Source organism: Rhopalosiphum maidis, chromosome 2 (genome assembly GCF_003676215.2).
Source record: "Rhopalosiphum maidis isolate BTI-1 chromosome 2, ASM367621v3, whole genome shotgun sequence".
Classification (NCBI taxonomy): Eukaryota; Metazoa; Arthropoda; class Insecta; order Hemiptera; family Aphididae; genus Rhopalosiphum; species Rhopalosiphum maidis.
Genome location: NC_040878.1, coordinates 75,670,761 through 75,695,618, shown reverse-complemented (window position 1 = coordinate 75,695,618; position 24,858 = coordinate 75,670,761). Strand labels below are relative to the sequence as shown.

Sequence of the window (24,858 nt, the reverse complement as noted above, 5' to 3'; positions counted from 1 at the left end):
TTATTCATTCGAATTAATTTTCGACAAAAATATTACTTTTGATTCATTATTAATATTTAATCACCATAATAGTATAAATGTATACTATCATAATTCATAGTGCATTAATGTTATTAAATTTTGAGTTAATATCCACTTACCGCAAGTATAACCATGTAAATAAGTTCTTGGTATAAATATGTAATATCATAAAATGTATTTAAATATTTTAAAGATGTCATTGCTTAGATAAAATATATTAATTTAAATATGTAGTACAAATTAGAATTTCCCTCGAATATTTTTTAATTACATCATAAGTATGACAAAATATTTTCTTTCCCCTAATTATTAAGAAAAAAATTGGACAACTATTTATTTTTGACCCCCAAGGATCAAATGTATTCATATTTCTACAAGAAAATATATTTATGTTCAAAATCTTATTATTTTCACCGTCCAAAAGATGATAACAGACACGAAAAACACATTTCATTATAAAATTAATACATTAATCACTTTTAGAATAAAAAAATACAATTAACACAGTACCTATAATATTGCATGCGAGAAAGACGCTTATATATATATATCCACCCTTTACACACGCACATGTACAAATACGCGATTTAGGTAGTATAATAATAATAATATCATCGACTACGAGAATTTTGTTTAGTTTAACTGATAATCGAAAGAAGAGGAAGCCATAAATGTATATAAATGTCGTGATTTATGTTACGAATTTTAACACTCCGCCAAAACACGGCGTTTCGTCTAAAATATATGTACAAATCTTCCCATTGCCTCTCTGCGCAAACATAACATAATATAGATATATTATGTACTATATTCTACTAGGTATATAGGTACCTATATAAATACAACAATATAATGTGTGTATGTGTATATACACATATACGCATTATATCCTTTGCACGAGATTCAATACGCCTGCTGCAGGGTATATAATAATATTATATAATATAATGTATATATAAGCCAATAAATTTCGATTTGATGTTGTAATATTGTTATTATTATACGTTCGCTAGTACCGCCGATAGTGAATTCAAAATCCATTCATCAATCAGAGACATCCCGATACGCTGTACATACCCGTAAAATATAATTCTACATTTTATAACAATATAGGTATGTAAATCGTTCTATTAATCGAAACCGTAGTTTATGTGCAGACTGCAGATACACACTGATACACTGCACTGAACTTAATACATACTACATAGACCACTACAATAGATTAATAGCACCGTAATAAGATATGTAAAATGATTATGGTCAATGAAATCGTTAGATGTTATTTAATATATTATTTATGTAATATATCATATTTTTATCTGTTGAGGACTATGTATAATGATAGTTATCAAAATACTATTATTAGTTATAAGTAAAATAAAAATATTATTATTGATTATTTTATACATACATAACAATTATTTATTTTAGATTTTAACTTTGTGAATAAAAATTGAAAATAATATCCATTGGTTAATAAGTATATAACCTGTAATGCATTACTATGTGCCCATAAATAGTATAACGAGTGAACGATCATTTTCTCTTAGAAGTAAAACAACTTGGTTACATATTTCAATATTACAACTCGATTTACAAACTTGTCAATCTTAAGTATTGACAAATTTAATAAATTACTATTGATTATGCAATATTAATGCTGAATAAGAAAATATTAATAAAATTAAAGAAACATAGTATATATATATATATATAAAATAATACAACAATTAATATAAAACAATAAAACCATATGGAAAATGTATAAATATTAATTCTTAATTTATAACTATACATGGTATAGCGATTAGTGAATTTGTTTAACATGTAACTCTGTAAGCATAAAAATATTATTATTTGGTAATTCAAAATAATCCCGTGCCAAGCTTAAAATATGGTGGGGTACCTATATAGTCCTCTCCGCTCCCTAAAAGCTTAAACCTGGTTCCACCACCGAGTATAATACTAATTACTATCGCATATTTGTTATACAAACAACTTATTACAACGAGTCTGCGGCGCGTGTGCTTGATATAGCAGTGCAGACAGTTTGACGTCGTCGATTCTTTAATTCGTGGATATTTTGCAAATAATATTACCAATTAGACAATACCTATGAAATACATTAAACTACAAATATGAGTGGCATTAATAAAAATACATGACGAATTTTTATTTGCCAAAGACAATAGTTTTCTCGTGGTGCTTCGCAACCGAAAAATGGTTTGTTACGTCCAACCCGTCCATGTGTAAATATTAAAAATAAACTAATGTATCGGATAAGTATATATATCGGTCTGTGCTCATGCAGACAGCGTGGCGGTTATAGGAAAGGCTCCAGTATGTGCATATATACTTATGTATACTATGCATATAGACTAACCGAAGAAAAAAAAACAATTTTTTTCCAATCGTCTTTATCACCCGGACGCACACACACTATTATTATTTTACACTACAGCGACCCTTTCTCCGGTAATAATAATCATATATGGTATTATGTTTTAAGCCTCCCACCACCACGTAGAATGCATGACACGAAATGAATGCTTTTCGCAGAAAACCCGATCACGACTGATCAAAAAGGATATATTATTATTATTATTTTATTAAACTGAACGTAAAAAATATATAATGTAAAAAGCTATTGCCTTTGTACACGTATATATATATATATATATATAGTGTTCTTACGCCCGTGTAACGACTCCCTTTCTTATAGAGTACCAGAGCGTAAATGTGATTTCGTCCGTAGACGACGACGACGACGTTATAATTATTATTTTCTAAAGGGTTGTTTTTTTCTAGTATAAAAGCGTATCCGTTTAAATTCATCTTATCGATCTTTCTCAGCCATAGCAGATGAACAAATGTTTGAATAGTGAAAGTTTTACGAGATATAACTTGAAGGTGAAATTTCTTCGTAAAAAAAAATAACAAAAATTCTTATCGCCCAACGTGGGGCTCGAACCCACGACCCCGAGATTAAGAGTCTCGTGCTCTACCGACTGAGCTAGCCGGGCAGTTGTTTGTTGGGAGTGGACTAATATCACTTAATACACCGATTGAGTATTGTTGAATTTTATTTATTTATAAATTTAATAATTTCATAAATATTGTCTTGAATCTTTAATCTAAGTAAGCAACTGACTATAATACTTTATACTTACACTTACTATATATTTACTATTTGATCCTATCTTACAATAATACCTACTTTATAAGAACGATTTAAAAACAGTAATATAATTATTGCTACCCGATATCGTAATAATAAATATAAATTAATCATAATTAAACAGAAACCAAAAACTCGTTATTTTTTCAATTAACTAAATCTACAATTAATATTTCAGGAGTAGGTATTATTGTGCAACTTGCAAGTTATTTTTAATAAATTCCATTTTAGATACCAACTCTTAATTTACTTAAGAGATGTTATTTTAATTAGCTGTTTATCCTTAACTCTAAAGCCTAACGTACATAAATATTTTTAGCCTTTTAGATACCTATATCCATAAAAGATGTAATTTAATTTATATTTAACTCTACAATTTACTGTATCTTTATGCACCTTTATTCCAATGAAATTAATATCATATCATGGAAGACAAAGTGTCTTAATCAGAATATTGTCAAATTATGTAATCTCTTTTCTACAATTCAACCTAGGTGAGTAGTACTGCAATATTTAAAATGAAAAAAAAAAGTTTCCAAATGATGAATAATAATATAATAAAATATACTTTTAGGTATTTATGATAGTACAAACAGTGCAATATAACTTATTAATTATACAGTTTATACTATTGTATACCAGGACCCGCGCCCGTATAATAACACTTATAAAAATAAGTTTTTGTGATAAATTATACATACACTGATGTGCTTTTATAAACACATATAATAATATAGTTGGACATGGTACTTTTGGTGGTGAGATGTGGTCACAACTTGTTTTTGAGAGAGTGATACAGTGGTGGAGACGTGGAGAAGGATAAAATGAGAGAACATTCGTGTGTGTGTGTGTGTGTGTGTGTATGCGTGGCGCCGAGCTGTGTTTTTTCGCGGTGCCCCGGCGGAAGCGGTGAACAATATTTTTAAAACAGTCAGAAATGTCTCGGCCAAAAGTTGTTCTGGACAATAAAACCAATGATATATGGACATTTTTTACGGTAGGATAATAATAATAATAAATAATAACAAATAAGTAAGTACACAATATGCATTATAATATAACAGAAAAATGATAGGGTAGCGTCGTGGCCGTTTGAATAGGTAGTCCTACTGATCCTCATCTGTGGCTAGCTATAGTGTATACCTACTGTATAGTTTATCAGTATTTAATTTTTGAACACATAATGCTCATTATTATTAACAGAAATGACAGGAATATAATATTAACAACATAGGCGGAGATTTGATTGAATAATAGGGGGGCTTAAATCTTTCTTTACAAAATAAGCCGTGGGGGCTTTGCCCCCACACCCCCTCACTAATATCAATATATACAGGGGACACCGTTTATAAGACTCACAGATACAAGGTTCAGTCGCTTATTAGACTCAAAATCGTCTGGAACGATCCGGACGTATCCAAATACATTATAAAAAATTCGGTCATAAGAATCACCACTTCGCTTATAACACTCAAATTTCGTAAAAAAATAAACATTTTGGATTTAAATTTAGAAATTAATTGGTTTTTAAAAATTACATATTTTTTGGGTTATTTCTGATTTCAATTCATACTTTTTAATATGTATATTTACAACAAATTTTATCGCATTTCACATTTTTTGCAATTATTGTTATTGTAATATAAGTACGAGAAATATATTTTCGAAATATTAATACTCAAAACAAATCAAAATTACAAATATTTTTCATAAATAACAAATACATCATACATCTTTTATAATTTTTTATTAATATATAATAATTTTTATAATATCTATAATATGTATTATTACTTTAATTTCTTTATCAGAATTTTTAAATTTATTAAATAATAGATATGTAATATATAATATTATATGTATTAAAGTAAATTAAAATTAAAGCGAAATATATAGTAAAATAAAATTCATAAATATGTAATTCAATTTTTTTTTCCACTTTGCCTATATGATTCATTCAGTTATAAGACTCACTTTGTTCTGGTCCCAAAGTGAGTCTAATAAGCGGCGTACGATTGTAGTACCTCCAATACGATTTAACTACTAAATAACCAACTAAAAAGAAAACCTACTAAATACGCATTACTAACTACATATGTACTTTAAAATCATTTATTTATAATACAATAAATATTTTATTATTTTAGTATAATAAACTTATTTTGATTAGCAAATATATTAATAACGTTCTCAATACCTACTGATATTGATATCTTTTTCAATGTATATAATATTGAAGAGTCAATGTATATGCATAGCCGTATAGAATAAAATATAAGTAGGTGGTTTGTATGGATAGGTATGTAGGTATGTTAATATTAGTAGATTAACGTGTGCCAAAATTATGTCGTTGGTAAGCGATGTATTTTGTTTAATGCAATTTTGACGAGAAATCGTTTGTTAATTGTTTGTTTTAAATAATTGTAATAAAACCTAATAATGACACAAATTTATAAATAAATTAAATAAATTAAAAACTATTTCAGTTTTATTAATAAATTATAAAGTAAGTTTTAATTATATATTTATTAATTTATTAATCGAAAACATTCGGACACCAACAATTATCATCATTTGTATATTTCTTATTAGTTATTAGTTAAAAAACTAAAACGTGAAACACTAAAAAACATATTTATTATAGAACTTATATGCTTCAATATTAATTATTATGTCATTTAAAACTATTAACTATATAATATATACTTAAATATACTACAACAAAAACAACAATACAAGATGATTTAATATAATACAATTAGGTATTTTAGTTTTTATAAGTAGTAAATATTGAATTTTATATTATGTATATTCCATAAAAAGTTAAATTTCAATGCAATTAAGACAAAATACCAAAGATGTAATAATATATAATATTGTATACTTCCTATTAATTGCGGGCAGTTTATTTTAAAATTTAAAACTGTAAAATTTTAATTTTACGTAATTTTTCAAAAGAAATTATTTTTTTTCAATTTGTATATTCTCTTATAATAAAAAATATTATACATGAAAAAAACTTAAAATGACGAATATTGCCACACAAAAAAATTATAAATATGTATGAAATAAATTTATATATAATGGTACTTAGACTGTCTTAAAATAACTAAAATGGAAAATATGCAAATTGCACAACTTAGGTAGGTACTAGTTTCAAGCCTTTAAGTTACAGTACTAAGTATATGCATGTAGTTGTTTTACTTAATAGTTTGTATAGCTCACAATAAACTTTTATTTTTGAAAATAATTATTTCCACGGATAAGGATTTTCTTTATTACAAACATGTAAACACATAGTTATTTTTTAATTTAATTATTTAATGAATTTTTAAAAGAAAATATTTTATTATATTTACACAATTCAATTATAAAATAGCTTTTATTAATGTTCACAAACTTAGTAATCAGATATTTTTGAATTTCAAATCACCTATTTTAAAATAACTTATTTCAATAATTTTAGCTGTATAAGTGTATAACTTAACATTTTATGAATTTATGAATTCATAGCTTTTTAATGTATTCATTCTAGTATTTTAGTAAATATACATATGGCATATGTATTCACTTGTGTTAGTTGTAATATATACTTACAGAATTTTTATAATATTAAAAATAAACATTATTCGTGAAAATAACGGTTTAATAACTATTTTAATTTTTTTTTCTACTAACTGTATTTTACTGATTTTTAAGTATAAATTTGATCACAATTATTTTTGAAGCATGAACAAATTCGGGATGGTATAAAATGTGAATATTTAAAAAAAATATATATTTAATAATATATAATATATTATATATACATTTTACAGTTTTTTTTTTGTCCTAGCATAATAATAATTTTAATAATATTGCATGTAGTTATGCTTTCCATGGTTATAATTAATTCATTATTCATCGAAACTTATTGATTATTGGCGAATGATTCTAAGCTAATGTACAACATATAGCAATAGTGACCATTTTATTAATTCATTTTAAAAACAAACATAGTCAAAAATAAAACAGCACATAACTTATTTTAATAAAAAATCACGTAGTAAATCATATAATACCTATTCAAATATCACACGGTAATTCATTCGTCCCTCATTGCTTCAGGGATTTAGCCATACAAAACATTTCTATAAATACACCGTAATATTATTATTTTTTATTATTTCACAAAAATCCATTTATTCTGCCCATTTCTATGACATTTTTTTTTTGTTTTTTTTCCTTCACATTTCTAATAATATATCGCAAGATATCACATTGCCAGATTTCCTTTGCACCCCTCTCCGAAAACTATATTGCCCATTTCGCACCAGGCTCGGGCTTTTCCATTTTCTCGCCCACTGTTGTATTATTACCGTTATTATTACACGTGTGAACCCGACAGCCGAAATGGGTGACAGAAAGTTACTTGGCTTTTTATATTATTCACGTCGACACGCAAAGTAATTCCATCAAAACTGCACATGAAATTGCTTACGTTTTGGAAACCGAATTCCAGTCTCTCGCCCGTGCAGTATAGCAACTTACCCAAACAACGTGTAACGTCCATTCGACACGAAAAAAATAGTATATATAATGTAGTTTTTCGATTAATGGAAAAAAAAAGGAAAAGTGAATTTGTATTCCAAGAAATATAATATATAGATAGATATGCAGATGCCAAATGATCAGCATCCCTTTGTAGAGAACTCGGTCGGATATTTTCGACTGTCAGCAATTTTACGGTATAGGTTTTGTCGTCTTCTGGATATGAATATGCATAGCTAGTAAAGCCTGAATACATACATATATATATACATGTACATACATATGTGAGTATATTATATGTATAGGTATCTATAGTAAATACATAAACTATGTTATTTAGTATACACTATTGTTTGCGCGAGTAGGAACACAATATATGCGTGCGAATGGAAATTTCATATAATATGAAAAACAAGATAAGAATAGCATGTCTCAACTCTTCATGCGAAGTTCCCGACAGTGTTATTTATATATATATATATATATACGTGTAGGGTTATTTGTATATAATATATTATATTATGTTATTTATTATTATTATTATTATACATTATACATTATACATACTGGTACGCCTTCAATGCCAATAACCCGACTGCACAAGATTTATGAGCATTTTAATGTAAAGCACTGGGTTGCCGGAATTCATAAAGGTACCTACATAATTCTGCAATAAAAACGTTTGTTATTAAATAATGCGATGCTAAAATATGTCGATTGTTATTATTTTACTATTTTCATTATTATTATTATTTTGCGAAGACTGTGGCATGTAAAAAAAATACACCACTGACGGTGATTCCACGGATAAAGTCACAGTTTCTGAAATTTCATCGAATCATAAACTCACTTGCGGCGCAATAATTTCAGTCGGAAGACAATAGTGTCTCCGAAGAGACTTGGCAAAATATCAAAACCAAACGTACTTGGGATTACTGTCTAAATGAAATGTTTTCACCACGACAAATGTTTGTAAATGTTACACATACACATATACACTCGCACCCACAATTCCATAACATATTATAATGACAACATAATATGTTGTTATTTTTTTTCAAATTTAAATATTAATTTCAAATATTTATAAATAGAATAGGTTTACTCATTTTTACGTCACAGCCACATTTTTCATATGTATATTTATTTACGTGTGTGTTTTATATAGACACAGTACAGTAATATTTTATAAGAATAAATTTATAAGAAGAACGTCTGCAGATTATTCTACAACATTTACATTTAACACACGTCATTATAGAAACTTGTTTGTATTCAAGGTCAAGACATTAGTAATACAAATACAATATTATAAATCCAACTATCTCGATCCTCCAATTATAAACTTCAATATGTTGGGAAATATATGCACAACAATCTTATTGATACCCAATCTCACTAAGTATGCATGACCCTAAACTTCGAATATCAACTCAAAGTTTGATGGTCTGCGTCAGCATATAATAGTTTAAAACAATTTTAATATTAAAATATAATTTACAATTATTATTATAACTATAATAATTAAGATTTGTACAATCGTTAAAATTATTATTATAGAAAACAATATTTTTAAAGTGATTCCACATACTTACAGCAGTATGTAAACGTAAAAACATGGGTAATAACTAATAAGTGCACTAATACTGTTTTATCAACTCTTAATATTTATAAAATATATTTCAATGATAAAAGGAATATTATTAAACTTGGGTAGTTTTCATTCAACTTTTTCTTATTTTTACAGGTGATGGCCAAAGTACAGATTCACCAGGTTTCGAGCTTTTCGATTCAGATAACGGCCACGATCTCACGCTATCACCACAAACTTTTACTGCTAATACCACAGCTGAGTCTTTTCTAGTCAACGACAACTCAAACAGCATAGGCATACCCGTCAATGAGTCTGATACAGGTAATATTAATATTTTATCGTCATAGCAAATATTTTAACCATTTAAAAATTAAATATTAACAAATAACTTTTTACTCCCTAGAGAGATTTATAAAAACGTATTATTATATTATAAGTAGAAATGTTTACTTTGTGACTGTGAATTATGTTGGTACTCTTATATTATAAATTATTCCATTTGTCAACTCAGATATTAGATATACCTATAAGTATAGTAGAAAATAGAATTTAAAAGAAAAACTCAACGAGTGATAACAAACAACATAAATTGTATTACAGTTTTTTTGTAATTTTATATTTTTGTTCTGCAAATAAATAGCAACAGTAGACAAATAACCTATTGTTGTCCAAAGGTATTTACAGCGTTTCTGGTTTTATAAATATAATACTCAATAGGTACCTGTTTTAATCTTGGTAACTCTAAACAATCATATTAAAATAATACTCAAACATTTAGTAAAGTTATAACTTAAGCTGATAAAGTTAAAATTAGCAACAAGTATTTACACTGTACAATAAAAAAAACAAAACATTTTATAATATGATGTTAGGACTGTGAAGTATCGTTTATATTGTTATTAATTTTATAAAATTTATTGAAAAATAAAACTCAAATTATAAGAATTACTATGTTAATATTTATTGGTTTTATATATTACAATAAATGAATAACGGAATTACGTTAAAACACTTTTTCTTTATAGTTAAATTAATATAGGTAGTAATTTAAATAACCTAAGATGATATTTTATTCATACTTTTTTGAATTATGAACATGAAATTTTCACGGATAATTCTAAAATGTTCATTTTTTTATTGCCATTATTATTTTATTTATAATATGATTGAAATTCATACTTCATTTTTCATTTTTAGAGTACCTATAAACAATTTATATAATCCCTATATTTTCATCAATTTAATATAAATTTTGTGACATTATCAGTATTTGGAAATTACGAGTTTTTTTATGACTTCTGGGGATACTTTGATATATGTTTTTTTTATTTCGAACTGTATACCTCTCCAGTGCACCCGGTGCGTTTGATTACGAGTAAATTCTACACCACTTTTCCCTTCTCTCTCACATACATACACGCACAATAAATACGTATAGCTCGAAAACAACTGCCGGGGGAACGATAAATAAATTTGGGGAAAGTTTTGGTTTTGGCGCCCAACAACCTTGCCCCCCTCCTTAACGTACCTCCCACGAATCCTTAGCCCATGCGTAATTTAATAGTTTCCATCCCACCCTAGCTGGTGACGGCGGCAGCGGTGATTTAGCCCCACTCTGGGTTGTAGGACAAAAACTCATAATTCACGATATTGCCAAATGTATGTGCATGTATACTGAAACCCTCTTAAATACACCCCTTTTACAGAAATAGGTGACCTATGACGCCAGAATTTTTAAACAAAAAGATTATATTAAGAGAAAAATTATTGAAAATTAGGGTTCTAAATTTAAAATATTTCACTTGAAATGTTTCTAAATTGACAATTTCACTCTTTTTAAAATATTTCAATGAAATATTGAAAAACATTTTTTTTAAAGGTATTCGGTTATAGTTGAATAAAAAAAAATATATTGATTATATATAGAAAATATTGATAGTAAATATGCAAAAATATGCACTATAAATTTTTGATATTTATCACTTGTATTATTAATTGGGTCCTCATTGGTCATTATTATTATTATTTATTATACATATTTTCTTTGTTTCACACAATAAACCAACTTTTGAAGACTTTTATTTGCAAGTTGACGTAATTATAAATTTTAAGATATAATTATTTATATTTTATTTTTCATTGCAATGAAATATTTCATGAAAATTTCATGAAATATTAAAACCCTATTAGAAATACATGCTACAAGACAAAAAACTCTAAAATTTAACCAACTATTAACATTGATAGCTGATAATAAGATTATAAACCGTAAAAAATTGTTTTAAATCTGAAATAAATCATTTAGATAAGTTACTTAATACAAAATGAATTAATTTAATAAGTATCACTTATAACTTTTAAGAATAATAAATTAGGTATGCACATATGTATACCCACTTTAATAAGTATCTAAAAATAAAGTTCTAAGTTTAAAATCTATTAAACTGATATATTCGTATAATTTATACTAGTTATCATTTAAAACAATAAAAGTCCAATACAATTTTTAAAATTGAATTTATCAAAAATATACTTATTCAAGATTTATAATTTCCCACTTTTAAACAAACTATTATTTCAGTTTCCTTCTACAGTCCTACACAGCAATTTGAATTTTTAGTTTACAATTTACCTATACGCTAGAGATCCATAATTTATTAAAATGGTACTTTGATACATTTATCTATTTATCGTTTTTATTTTATATTATCTATTTTAAATTATATATAAATATATAATTATTAATTTGTTAGTTTTCCAAGCTTTCTTCGTGGAACGTTATATATTTTGTGTTTACCTATTTTCTATTAGGTTATCATATTTTTATTACGCAATCGCCATTACTTGAAAACAAGATCAGTTATCACAAATATTTAGATTATAACAAATATTACACATTAAAAACTAAGTTAATGACGGCCATATTCTAAGAATAAATTTCAAATAAAAATAAAAGTAATGATTATGTTATGTTTAATTCTATTACAGCAAAAAAATAAAATATGTTGCTTTTTTTATTTATAAATCTGAGTTTTAATATATATATATATATATATACTATATTTTGTACTATACGTCTGATATATTCTATAATATTATCAGGTTTTAGTAATCCCTTACAGTCAACAGTTTATTGGATACTACAAGCTACTACATAAAAAAAGCAGTTGACATATTGGTTAAAGTGTGTGATTTTTAATAAACACTAATATACAGGGAGTAGTGAATCCATAGTAGACGGAAAAACTATTTCAAATCCTAAAAAAAAAAACCTTTTAACATTTTGATGCACGTGTACGTGTGTACGTGTGTGTGTGTGTAATTTTAAACTGTCGGCATTTGTTTATTTGGCTGTCGAAGTAGTTGATGAAAACAGTTGAAATTTAAAACGAAAGCGACATATTTGATTCTTCGGACTTCCTGTGATCCAATAAGAAACACGTAACAAAAACAAATAAAAGTGTAGGTTTGTAAAACAACTTTTATGATTTGAACAAATAAATCACATCCGTTTCAAAAACATTTATTCAGTTATCATTTTATGTATATTTATATACGTCAACGTTTTTAAATAAACAATATGTTTTATTCATAATCAATATATTTAATACTAATATAATTCTAATTGACATTCAATTTTTTGACGTTAAAACATTAAAATTATTCATCAAAATATTTTTGAGAAGGTTATATAACAATATTGAAATATTAAAATGGTTAATAATATTATTATTTTAATCGTATCCATGGATACAAAAGTTACTTTATTAATCGCTTATTCAAAAATAACCTATTATAAATAATATACCAACTAAAAATTTATCATGTCCATGTAAACATGTAATTTAATAATCAATAGTATTGTCTATGAATATAATTATTGATTTTTTACTAAAATATCTTCTAATTATAAATATTTATTCTATTAATAAATTTAGTTTATATTGCCTATAGGTTTATATGGTATTAAATATTGTGAAAGAATTATGATTGTTTCCATCTTATTTAGTTTATATTACATAGTTATTTGTCTCATGAGTAATAAATAAGTATCAATTGAAAAATATACCTTAATTATATCAAATTATCATATTATTATGTATCTTTAGTTAAATTAATTGTTAGTGTAAATATCGCAACATGTGAACGTTTTTAAAATGTTGTGACAAAGTACTTAGCGTATAATTGTACTAAAAAAATAAATAAAAATACTTAACAAAAGTCACTTAAAGTAGCATTAATTAACGTCAACAATGTAAACGTATACAAAAATTTAATTTTAAACTTGGATAGAAAAAAATAAGAAAACTAAATAATAAGATAGAATAAAAAACAGAATGCTCTCCAGCGCTACATCGCGGTAGTAGTGGGATCTATATATGTATGTGCATAAAACGGGCTGTGTGAAAACAGGTCACGTTGAATGAAACAAGGGACACATACATATACTATTGTGCACTCAACACGTCTTAGTTTAATTAAACGACAACCGTAGGTGGGCCAGTAGCAAGCTGGAGCGGTAGTGAGGAACAGCAGACAGGTACTTGAGTCCATTGTCGGATTATTCAGATTTATTTAGGTTACGTGCGAGCTTAATGGCAAACGGTAAACAATGATTACCGACGAGTTTAGCGACTCGGAAACCTGCGTTGTTCGAAGGGCTTTTATCGTGTTTAAATATCAGAAATAGCCTAGACAAGAACCACTGAATTTGATTTTGAAACAGCTTTATTTTGGTCCACGAGATGAGTTGAACTGCATACTATATAATTGAATTGAACCACAACAGACCAACTAATTTTCATAAATACACACAACTGACATTATCTTATTGTATGATAAATATGACTTTTTAAATAACTGAACACAAGAACTTTAAATAATTAAAAATATTAAATAATACATTATTATATTTAGATAATTAGAACTGTATAATTACTAAAATAAATATTATGTTGTACAAAAAAAAAAAAATTAGAAGTAAACTTAAATCAAATAAGTCAATTGTTTTTAAAAATGTATATTATTACTGTTATTATTATGTAAAAATGCTAATTTATAATTTAATTTAAAACTAACAGAAATATACTTAATAATAATATATAATACAATTAATATTTTACATGCATTACTTTAATTAATTATAATTAGTGATGAACAATAACATCAATATCGTGAGTAAGTATTCTCATTAACATTATAGATATATTGATTTATTGGTTGCAATATCGAAATTATTAAAATACCATATGGAAGTACCAAAAATCATATATTTCCAAAAATATAGTTGATAATTTTAAATCCATTCATCAAATATGTAAATTTAAATATCGAAAAAATGTGATTAGTCTTATTTGTGATGATATTTTTAAGAATAAATAGCCATTTTTTTAATATTTTAGTCGTGAGAATGAAAAAAACAAAAGAATGTGCATTTTATCTGAAATGTTTAGACCTAATCGACGAAAAAATGCATAGAGCTGTTCAAAGTATTTTCCTTAAGTTCCTTAAGTCACATGTCACTATTTTAACCAGTTAGTGTCGAATTCTGGGAATAAAATTATTTGTATTGACATGAGATAATTCAAAGTAATGTAAGTTGTAATAGGCGAACGGTAACGCGAAAACAAATTTCTTTCTGTACTATATTTTTAGTAGGAAAAATCAGACAACTCGTATTTATATTTATGGTTATGCTACAGAAAATATAACTCTCAATGATGTATATTGTGAGGTTTTTATAAAATATAAACAAAAACAGTAAATATATTCAGTTAAATAAATAATAAATAGAAAAAAATATATTTACCACTCGGGTAACTCAGCTATCTAGTTTATTATTTATTAAATATTTATTACGGTGGAGACCATTTATAACTGTAAGAATAATGTTTATACTTACTGTAAGAATTTGTTGTTGTCAGTGCTTTTAATATCAATTTACTCCAAAGCTGTTTGAACATCATAAGATGACTTAATCGCCAAGCATTTTCTTATACCTATTAAAATATTAACATGTAAAATTTTTTCTCGTAAAGCCCGTTCGAATAAAGTGAAATCATCAAATAACAATGATATGAGATTTATGATAATGATTTTTTAGGCATAATCAATTTAAATTTTTTTTTCTATAAATGTCGATAAAAAATTATTCACTGGATAAAAATGTTTGAAAATGTATTACGAAATCCCACATTAGTTTTTATTATATTTGTCTTTATAAAAATATTAAAAACAGATATAGTTACAATTTTTTTTTTTCAATTTGCATTTAAAGTTCAAATTCTCACACAATTTGTCGAAATCACCAAAATGTACAAACTAAAAGTATTTTGTAGTAAAAGAATGATAAAATTTCGTATGCTAAGGTTTGAAAATGTAATATAATATTTATCATAAATACTTAATATTGGAATTAAAAAATCTAAAAAAAATTATTTATAAATAATTATTTTTTTTTGTCACCTTAAGTTCAGATTTAGTTGAAATGACAATATATTTAAGACATAAATAACTCTATTTGTTATATTGTTGTAATAATTTAAAAATGTATTCATGGGGACTCAAAACTTTTAAATATATTATTCACATCACTCAATGACATTTTAAAAATATTATATAGATTTAATTTAAAAAAATAATCAATTTATTCCGTGAACCTATTTACATAGTTTTCTGGTAAAGTGGTATTAACTCAAAAGTTAATAACAACAATATAATAATATGGTATAATATTATTGTTATTATTAAATATTAATAATATAATAAATGCAATGTTTTCAGGAAAAATCCTACCATAATATTAATACTATAATAAATTATTTTAATAGAAACTTAAAAAAAAAAGCGTATCATGAAATATATTTAGAGTAATATAGGTTGGCGATTATTTCCTCTCAAAATCATTTTTCGTATAAGAAGGTATATCATTGAATTCAAAATTAATATGTCCATTCCAGTGATCCACTTGACGCCTACTATATATCAGAGTGATTCTCATTTGTCTATATTTATAATTATTTATATTTAATTGTTGATAAAGTTGTGTGTCATATTATAGAAATAACCATTGTAGTAAATTTTCTAATTATTATGTAGTTAACATTAAATTATACATTGTATTAAGTAGTTAGCCTATATATTAAAGTAATAAAATAAAATAAATATTTATATACTTCCAAATTATCAACAATATTACAAATAGTGTGTTATAATTAATAATTATATTCAAATAATTATTTGTAACGAGTTTCATAATATTTTGAGTAGGAAATTATATTGCATTTATCCGGCAAACGTTTCAAAGGTCTGTTCCTCGATCCTCTTATGAACTTTGGAGAAGCTGATGACCAAGTTATTCACGCATTATACATTAAATAGAACCTAGACTCCGAGGCAATATAATTAAGTCCTTTAGTTTCCATCAGTATGAATTTACAAGGATCTATAGCAGCAACCGGAAATAAATAGGCCCTTTAGAATCCCGACAGTACATAGCCATATATGGAACGCTTAAACCTAACCTATTTCGGTAGTTACCCTAAATTTCAAGAAACTTATGTATTTACAAGAATCTGTCCTATATTTGAAATGTAGAATAATAATATGTCAAAGCAGTTTCTAGCAGTAAATTAGTTACGTAAGAGATTGGACATTCAAATTATAATGTGCAATATACAATGATGCATTGAATATAGTATATTATGAGCCTTTGATCAAAACCTAACATAATATTAACAACAGTTTAATTAAAACAGTACGTAATGAATTCAAAAATAAGAAAACATTTAAAAAAATTTAAATGATTTTTTTTGTGACCGAATATTTCTAAATTATAATTTGTCAACTTTCAAAATAGTTTTACAAGATTATAAAAAATATAGTCAACCTGAGATCAGCCAAATACGATAAATTACCTTTTCACGACTTAAAACTTTCGATCGGAAGTATAGAAATGAATACCTTTAATACCTTTAAACAATTTCAATATTCATTCCTTCTTTACTTCCGGCTAATTAAACGATCGAACGTTATGTGGAATAAAATGTTCTTAGATAGCAATCATTAATTGCTTTCACCAATGCGTCGTTTTATCGTCTAATATACACAGAACAACTTTAGTACCGTTTCTCTAATAAAATATTCTAAGATACGCTGTTGTTGATCATATAATTCAAACCTATGAAATCACCGAAAACCTATATATAAGAAAGATACTTCAAGATCACATATTGCATTAAGTACGTTTTTATGTATTAAGGGAGCCATATTTTATGAATTAGATAAAAACCCATGAAATAAATAATAATAGGTACGACTGAAATAAAATAACTGTGTCAATTTTCAATCAATTCGTATTAATATAAATAAAAATGTCCAAAGAAATTTCAATATTACATAATTTAAATATTATTCATAATTTATCCTCAAGTGATTCTTGAACTTTTTATTATTCAAAAAATATTAATCTTAGAGATATCATTAAGCATACTACAATTACTTAAATTATAATTTTCTATAAACTAATTAAATATTTTGAAATTTTATTAATTTTATTTTTAAAATGTTGAAAAAAACTTGTCAGAAAGCTTATTAATTTAATTTAATTTTCTTCATACATTTTATAATAATAATATAAATTTAAAACTAACAAAATTATTTTGCATAAGTGTTTGTGGTTTAAATTTTGTTGTAAGAAATAGAAAAATTCAAAAATAACTCGGTAGTTAAAAATTCGTACAATTTTTAATTTTAGTTCATAAACTTGAAAATATAATGCAAAACTTATTCAAAATAATCGTAAATATACAGTCATTACACATATAATATATTAAAAATCTTAAAATTTAAAAAATTTAAATTTTCAAACGAAAAAAAAAACTATTTTTCCATAATTATTTTAGCTACAATGTTGTTAATTAACGAATATTTATCATAAAAGAATTTAACATTTTTTGGAATTACTTAATATTTTTATCCATATTATTAATATTTTTAATAGAGAATAAATTCTTAAAATATTTGTAATATATTTAAGGTATTTATATCATGACCGGTATTATACAACTTGGTCTAAGTTTTTATCATATAAAAAATCAATATGATATCATTATAACAGTAAATAATATAATAGTTTAACATACCATATACTACATACTAACATCAAATGAAATTACTTGTCGTAACGTACAGTTTACAATAAAAAATATAAATAGAGACTGACACATTGCCTCCGCTTAGAATCAATTTTTGTATGCAATAACGTATTATTAAATTCAATACATTCCATTACTCATTTACAAAGTACTCAAAACATATAATACAGTAGAGCGACTTCTCAAGTTATTTTTTTTATTATATCAGTAAATAATACAAATATATATATATATATATATATATTTAAAAAAATATCTTTAACAATTCTTTGGTAAAATTAGGAACAATAATTAAAGTTTGTTGAAATGTACAATCTGAAAACTTATCGAAAATAGTTTTAGTTGACCGACATCAATTATATCTGACAGAAAGGTCTCAGGCTGTCAATTAGTAATACAGCTTTGTACGGTAATTATTTGTGTTCCTCTGGGATGTAATTTTATTGTTTTCTGTTCTGCGTTTACTGTTTGATGTTTATTAATAAAAAATACAAAAGTCGTTAAAAAATAGAAAATGTTCACTAATGATTGGTGAAATTAAATGAACTTTGTATGTTCACTATATGTTCTATACATAATATGTAACGTCAATTTGTTTTTAAAACAATATTCGTTAATGAGAATTTTTCGTTTTCTAGTCTAATTCATTAAATTTATTAGATATTAAAGTATACAGTGATTAAATATATTATACAATTTAATAAAATATAGATTTTTGAAGAAAAAAAATACTTCTTCGACTGTCGACCTTTCTTTAAACGAAAAAGATAATATTATTAACTGTATTGTCTGGTTAAAACATGCATTTTACAGATATAACTATTAAAATAACCATTGAGGTTCTGCAGACGTTTAATTAATTCTAACCTAGTTTTATGATGAAGTATAATATTATAAATTAGTCAAAATAAGACTTTATACTCTATTAAATACTACTACTACTACTACTACTACTACTACTACTACTACTGCTACTACTACTACTACTACTACTACTACTACTACTACTACTACTACTACTACTACTACTACTACTACTACTACTACTACTACTACTACTACTACTACTACAATTTCAGAAACTTCAAATCCCATTTTGTCTGCTTACGAAATAGTGGTTTCAGATACTAATCGTTTTCGGGGTCAATAATTAACAATAATTATAGGAACGCGATTCGATGGATTGTATCATATTCGGGGAGCAAACAAGTCTGTGAGATTCCGCAATATTTGTTTTCGATGAAATATTCCTCGTGCAACATTGCGTATTCAATCGTCCTGAATAGGACTAATTATGATAGATGGATAAATGTCAGGTGTAATCCGATCGACATTAAGCCTGAATACGATTATTGTAGTTAATTTTTTCACCCGTTTGTCCAGAAAAATATCGGTGAAAAGTGGAAGTACTGCTCTAATCAATTTGCATGAATTTATATCTTTTGTAAAATAACATTTACCACACAAATTAACCGATTTTTATTTACCCGTGTATAAGTGGCGTGAAGGATAAAATCCATTAATTAAACATTTGTTGATGTCACACGAAAACTATAAATTTTTGACAAATTTTATTTTTGATTTATTGTTTTTACAGATACACTTATGTATAAATACATATTTTATAATTTTATTTGAGTCAGTCTAGTTCAAAACACATTATATACATGTTTATGTAACTAAAAACTATGTTGCATTACAACCATTTACCTAGTTTATACGCTTATATTAAGTAAAATTAAATCACATTTTTTTTTTTTAATATCAAATAATAAACGTCAGTGGTTATGTGAAATGTGAAATGAATGTGTTTAATTTAAAAAACAAAAAAATCCTTTTTTCTGAGTTCTGCCGGTTTAGAGCCACTTTCCAACTGGACATTGTAATTAATGCATTTTACCCTCGGAAAAAAATGAATGCAAGTGCTTCCCATTGGAAATCTAATAACACCTCCTATAAAATTGTTCCTATATATTCTATTCAAAAATATAAAAATATAATTTAAATCATAATAAATTAATAAACACTTTATCAAAACAATAAAGAAAAATAATATTCTAAATTTTTATTCTATTATTTATATTTATGTTATTTTTGTCGGATTCAACAAAACAAACATAGCATCTTCTCTATGATGAATAGATACTGTCTTTTTTTTATGTGTGATTGAGACTTATATCATAAGCATTATTAAAATCTTAATATTAAATATAAAATCTTTACATATATAATTAATAGAATATGCATCTATATTATGTTCATAGAATCTAATAGTGCTAAGGAATTTTGTGGAATAATTAAACTATGTAATTTACTTGTTTGAAGCGTCCTGCACAATATGTTCTTTCATTTTTTTCCTAGTCTATTTTAGGGAAGGTGTGGGGAAAACATGAAGTTTAGTTTAGCGTAACAATAATTTATTCGCGTCACACTTGTGTGCGCATTCCCACGTAGGTACGATGCATTTTAAAACAAATATCGACTCGTTAGGGTCACAGAATTGAAAAGTAAAAAAAAAAAAGGAAGTAAAATAAAGTGAATTACTATATTCATTGGGCATTTGTATTTATATCGTTGTCGGGGACTTTATAATATGCAATTGGAACTGACCGTCGCGTTTGTGATACGCACATCGGTCGAGGCGCTACGTAAAAGTCTGAATTCGGAATTAATGCTTTTTCGAATATATTTAATTAAGCGAGACCGGCGTGATTCCCCAATGGGAAATACGGCCACGCGTATATACATGTCTATCTGGTGTACCTATTCTACGCATACACACACACACACACAAGTATAATATATATAAATGTAAATGTTTTAAACCCCCGTCGTTTGGTTTTGCGGTACAGGAAAAGTAGGCTTTGTACATCAATATTTAACTGGAATTATAAATAACAATAAAAACAATAAAAAAATAAAATAAATTTAAAAAAAAAATGGTTTTAAAATACATAGATGAAAATATCATCATTATGAAAATCAAGTAATACACTCAGTTTTAGTTTAAACGGATTTAAATGATTTACCAACAGACATTTTTTACCCTTTAATAATACAATAATAATATTATATGCATATACCTACCATATAATATCCACTACAGTTTCTAAGTATATCAATAAGATTTTTCAATACAACGATTGTTTACAATTATAATATTATTATTTTAATTTACATATAATGAATATATAAATACATTTTATATATCAAGAACTAAATTAAAAATGTATACTTAAAAATCTAAAAGTGTTTACGATTGTGCATCCTTCTCTTTTCTAAATGCAACTATAATAATTTGATTGATTATAAAAAAATTAATTATGTAATTATTATATTGTTCATGTTACAATGGCTATTTTGTCGGAAAAATTACATAATTTGGATATAATATAATATATTATACTTTTTAAACAAGTCACTTTTGAAATATTACACATTTTTTTTTTAAAAACAAATCAAAACTATAAAAAATGAACAAAAAACTAATATCTATAGTGAAGCAATTTTAAAATAAATATTGTATTAAGTTGGTCGTCATTCAGTTATCATATTTTTACTGGATATTTGTGTTAAATATATTTAAATTTTGAGCATTATACTTATAAAAGTATTGGGGATCAAACAGTTTTATCGTAATATTATAAAATAACTTTGAGTTGATTACGGGACAGGTAAGCAGTATTTGTGGACACTGTTTTTTTTTTATAAAACTATAAACGCTCTTAAAAAAATGTGTTGATAAGAGATAGTTGAAAAAACTTTGTGATATACGTAAATGTATAATATCTAAATGAAAAAAAAAAATTTAATTTCGTTTTAATTAAATACACCAGCTAATAGATGCATAGATTTAATTTTTCTTTTTTAATAAGTCCAATCATCCACAAAAAAAAAAAAAATTCACATTTTCAATTTATGTTAAAATATTTGTGTATACTCTACATAATTGAACGCAGAATATAGTACACTAACGACACTTTACTGTAATTACTTACCTATTTATCATTGTCTACTAATTCGTCCATAGTTCTTTATCATATTATAGAACAGTTAATTGTACTTTTGTATACGAATTTAATATTTTTAATATTATATTTTTATTTATTATTGCTTAATAATTATATTATAGAATGTTTAATTAAATTTTCAAACTCAGATTCAATTGCAATTATAATTTAATAATTGAAATGAAAAAAATTATGTGGAAACTATACTGGTATTTATTTATTTTTTTTTTATACAATTTTATATTGCTTTAAGTTTGCATGAGAAAATTCATTATTAACATACTTTTATAATTATTAAATACTTGTATATTAAATTCTATAGTTACACTAATTTTTATATTAATAAAAAATAAGTTATTACAAATATTAAAATAAGCTATATATAGTATACACATAGCAAAATATAGTATTTTTTTACAATTTCACAAGGAAGGAGATAAATTAAAAAATGAATTAAGGAAATTTAAAGTTTCATCATAATCCATTTTATTTTTTATAAACGTTAATTAAAATAATATAAGTAATTTAAGACTAATCATGAAATATTTTATTGAACTAAAATTAGTTTATTCTAAAAATGTATTAAAAATAATTTGTTGAATTCTTGTTAATAATAGTTTGTATCTTATATGTTTTCAATTTAAATAAATAGCTTAGTCAAGTATATACAATTAAACTACTATTACTGTATTTTCCTCTTACAAATGTTTTTCATACTTAAAAATTGAAATATTAAGAAAACGAAATTAATACTTAATCATAAGATTGTGTTCGTTTTTGGTAAATTAAATTATTTTTAAATTAAACTTTAATTTATTTATTTAATGATATAAATATATTTTTGTCTCTTTTGTTCCTTAATTATCATTATTTTCAGTTACTCAAAATAATTTAAATTTAATTTTAAATAATGTTTTTCTCGGATAAAAATAAATATTAATAAAATTAAAAATATGTTTTATGACAATATTTACAGCTATCTAATTTAATCCGGTAATATATACAGTATACACATTTCTTTTTACAATTGTATTTTTAGGAGATTTGTAAGAGATGTTAAATTTTAAAAACCATGGGCAACCATTTCTCCAATGCCTAAATAGCGAATTAAACTTGTTGGGGTCGAGTTTAAAAGTTCGAATGCTGACTTTTTTCCATGTACATTGGAAAAATGAATGATGTCGACATTCTCTGACAAAGTTATCGACCGAACAACTGTTATAGGTTCATTGTTATTATGTGAATTTTGAAGTTGCCAAAATATCTTATTAATTATTACCATAAAAGCTAAGTAATAACACTTAAATGACATGTGAAGCCAAATATTATATTAATAGTTAAGTAAAATTCACAAAAAAAAAAAAATAATAATTTAATGTCTGTTCTATTATGATGTAATGCATTTATTTAATTACGAAATATTTGTAATAACTAAGTATAATAAATCACTGTGCCGAATATAAGGATTGATTTACATTAGGTTTTAATTTTAAAATGTCTATGGGTGTTATCTTCGACCAAGCCTATTGTTATAATGTAATAAAATAGAGCAATGATCATTTTTCATCGATTGTATTTAGTCTATCGATCAATAAGATACAGTTGTACAAATCTGCCCTATAATAATAGATTGTAGCTCTTTTATAATAAGTAGGTACGACTTTGGTGATTAAATATTGTAATAATAACATGGTAATGTCGATTCATAAAGTTCATCGTAATGTATAAGAGTAAACACGTTAGATCGAGTCGATATATTTGTAAACATACAATATATACCCTATAACATGTAAATATTCAAGGTTCTTATGTGTTAACACCCACACATGAACATAACATAAACACCACAAAATATAAACAAAACGCCTTTGTGTATTGCCCTGTTTTGATCCTAAAGATATCGTATACATAGATTCACGTTATTATACGGCCATGGAGCGATTTATGTCTGAGAACAGTGTACGGAGTACTAGCTAGAGTCAACGAACCCGAAAGTTTCCATTGCTTCGCTTTAGGATTTATGTGGTTTGTGAAAGATACTTAAAAGCGACGCTTAAATCTTGCGCTGTCGTCGCTGCTTTAACTCCAAAATATAAGAACTGCACGCACGCGAACAAGACCTTTTCCGGTGAATGGAGATTTCCCAGGTTTTCAATAAATCTTTTTAAACATTTCTAAAAACTTCCAACATTGTCGACTATGACGTTTCTAATTCAAAATCCACGCCACATACAATAATATATTTTATAACAATCAAAATGAAAATCTCTGCTTTTTATTATTATTATTATTATTATTATTATTATCAGATACATGAATCTAGACAGCATATAAACGAAAAGACCCAATATTACATAATATACGTTTTAT

General features: G+C 25.3%; 1 protein-coding gene and 1 non-coding gene across 5 annotated transcripts in view; one reads left to right on the top strand and one right to left on the bottom strand.

The window, feature by feature from the left end:
• Window positions 1–24,858, top strand: part of LOC113552348 (serine-rich adhesin for platelets) — a 239,435-nt gene that overhangs the window by 116,016 nt on the left and 98,561 nt on the right. For all 4 annotated transcript variants that reach the window (XM_026955204.1, XM_026955205.1, XM_026955202.1 and 1 more), the window contains exon 4: window positions 9,477–9,644. In XM_026955204.1, the coding sequence (XP_026811005.1) occupies window positions 9,477–9,644 (168 nt within the window). The remainder of the gene's footprint in view (window positions 1–9,476; window positions 9,645–24,858) is intronic.
• Trnak-cuu lies at window positions 2,972–3,044 on the bottom strand. The gene has a single exon. It is a non-coding gene; the product is annotated as a tRNA-Lys (tRNA).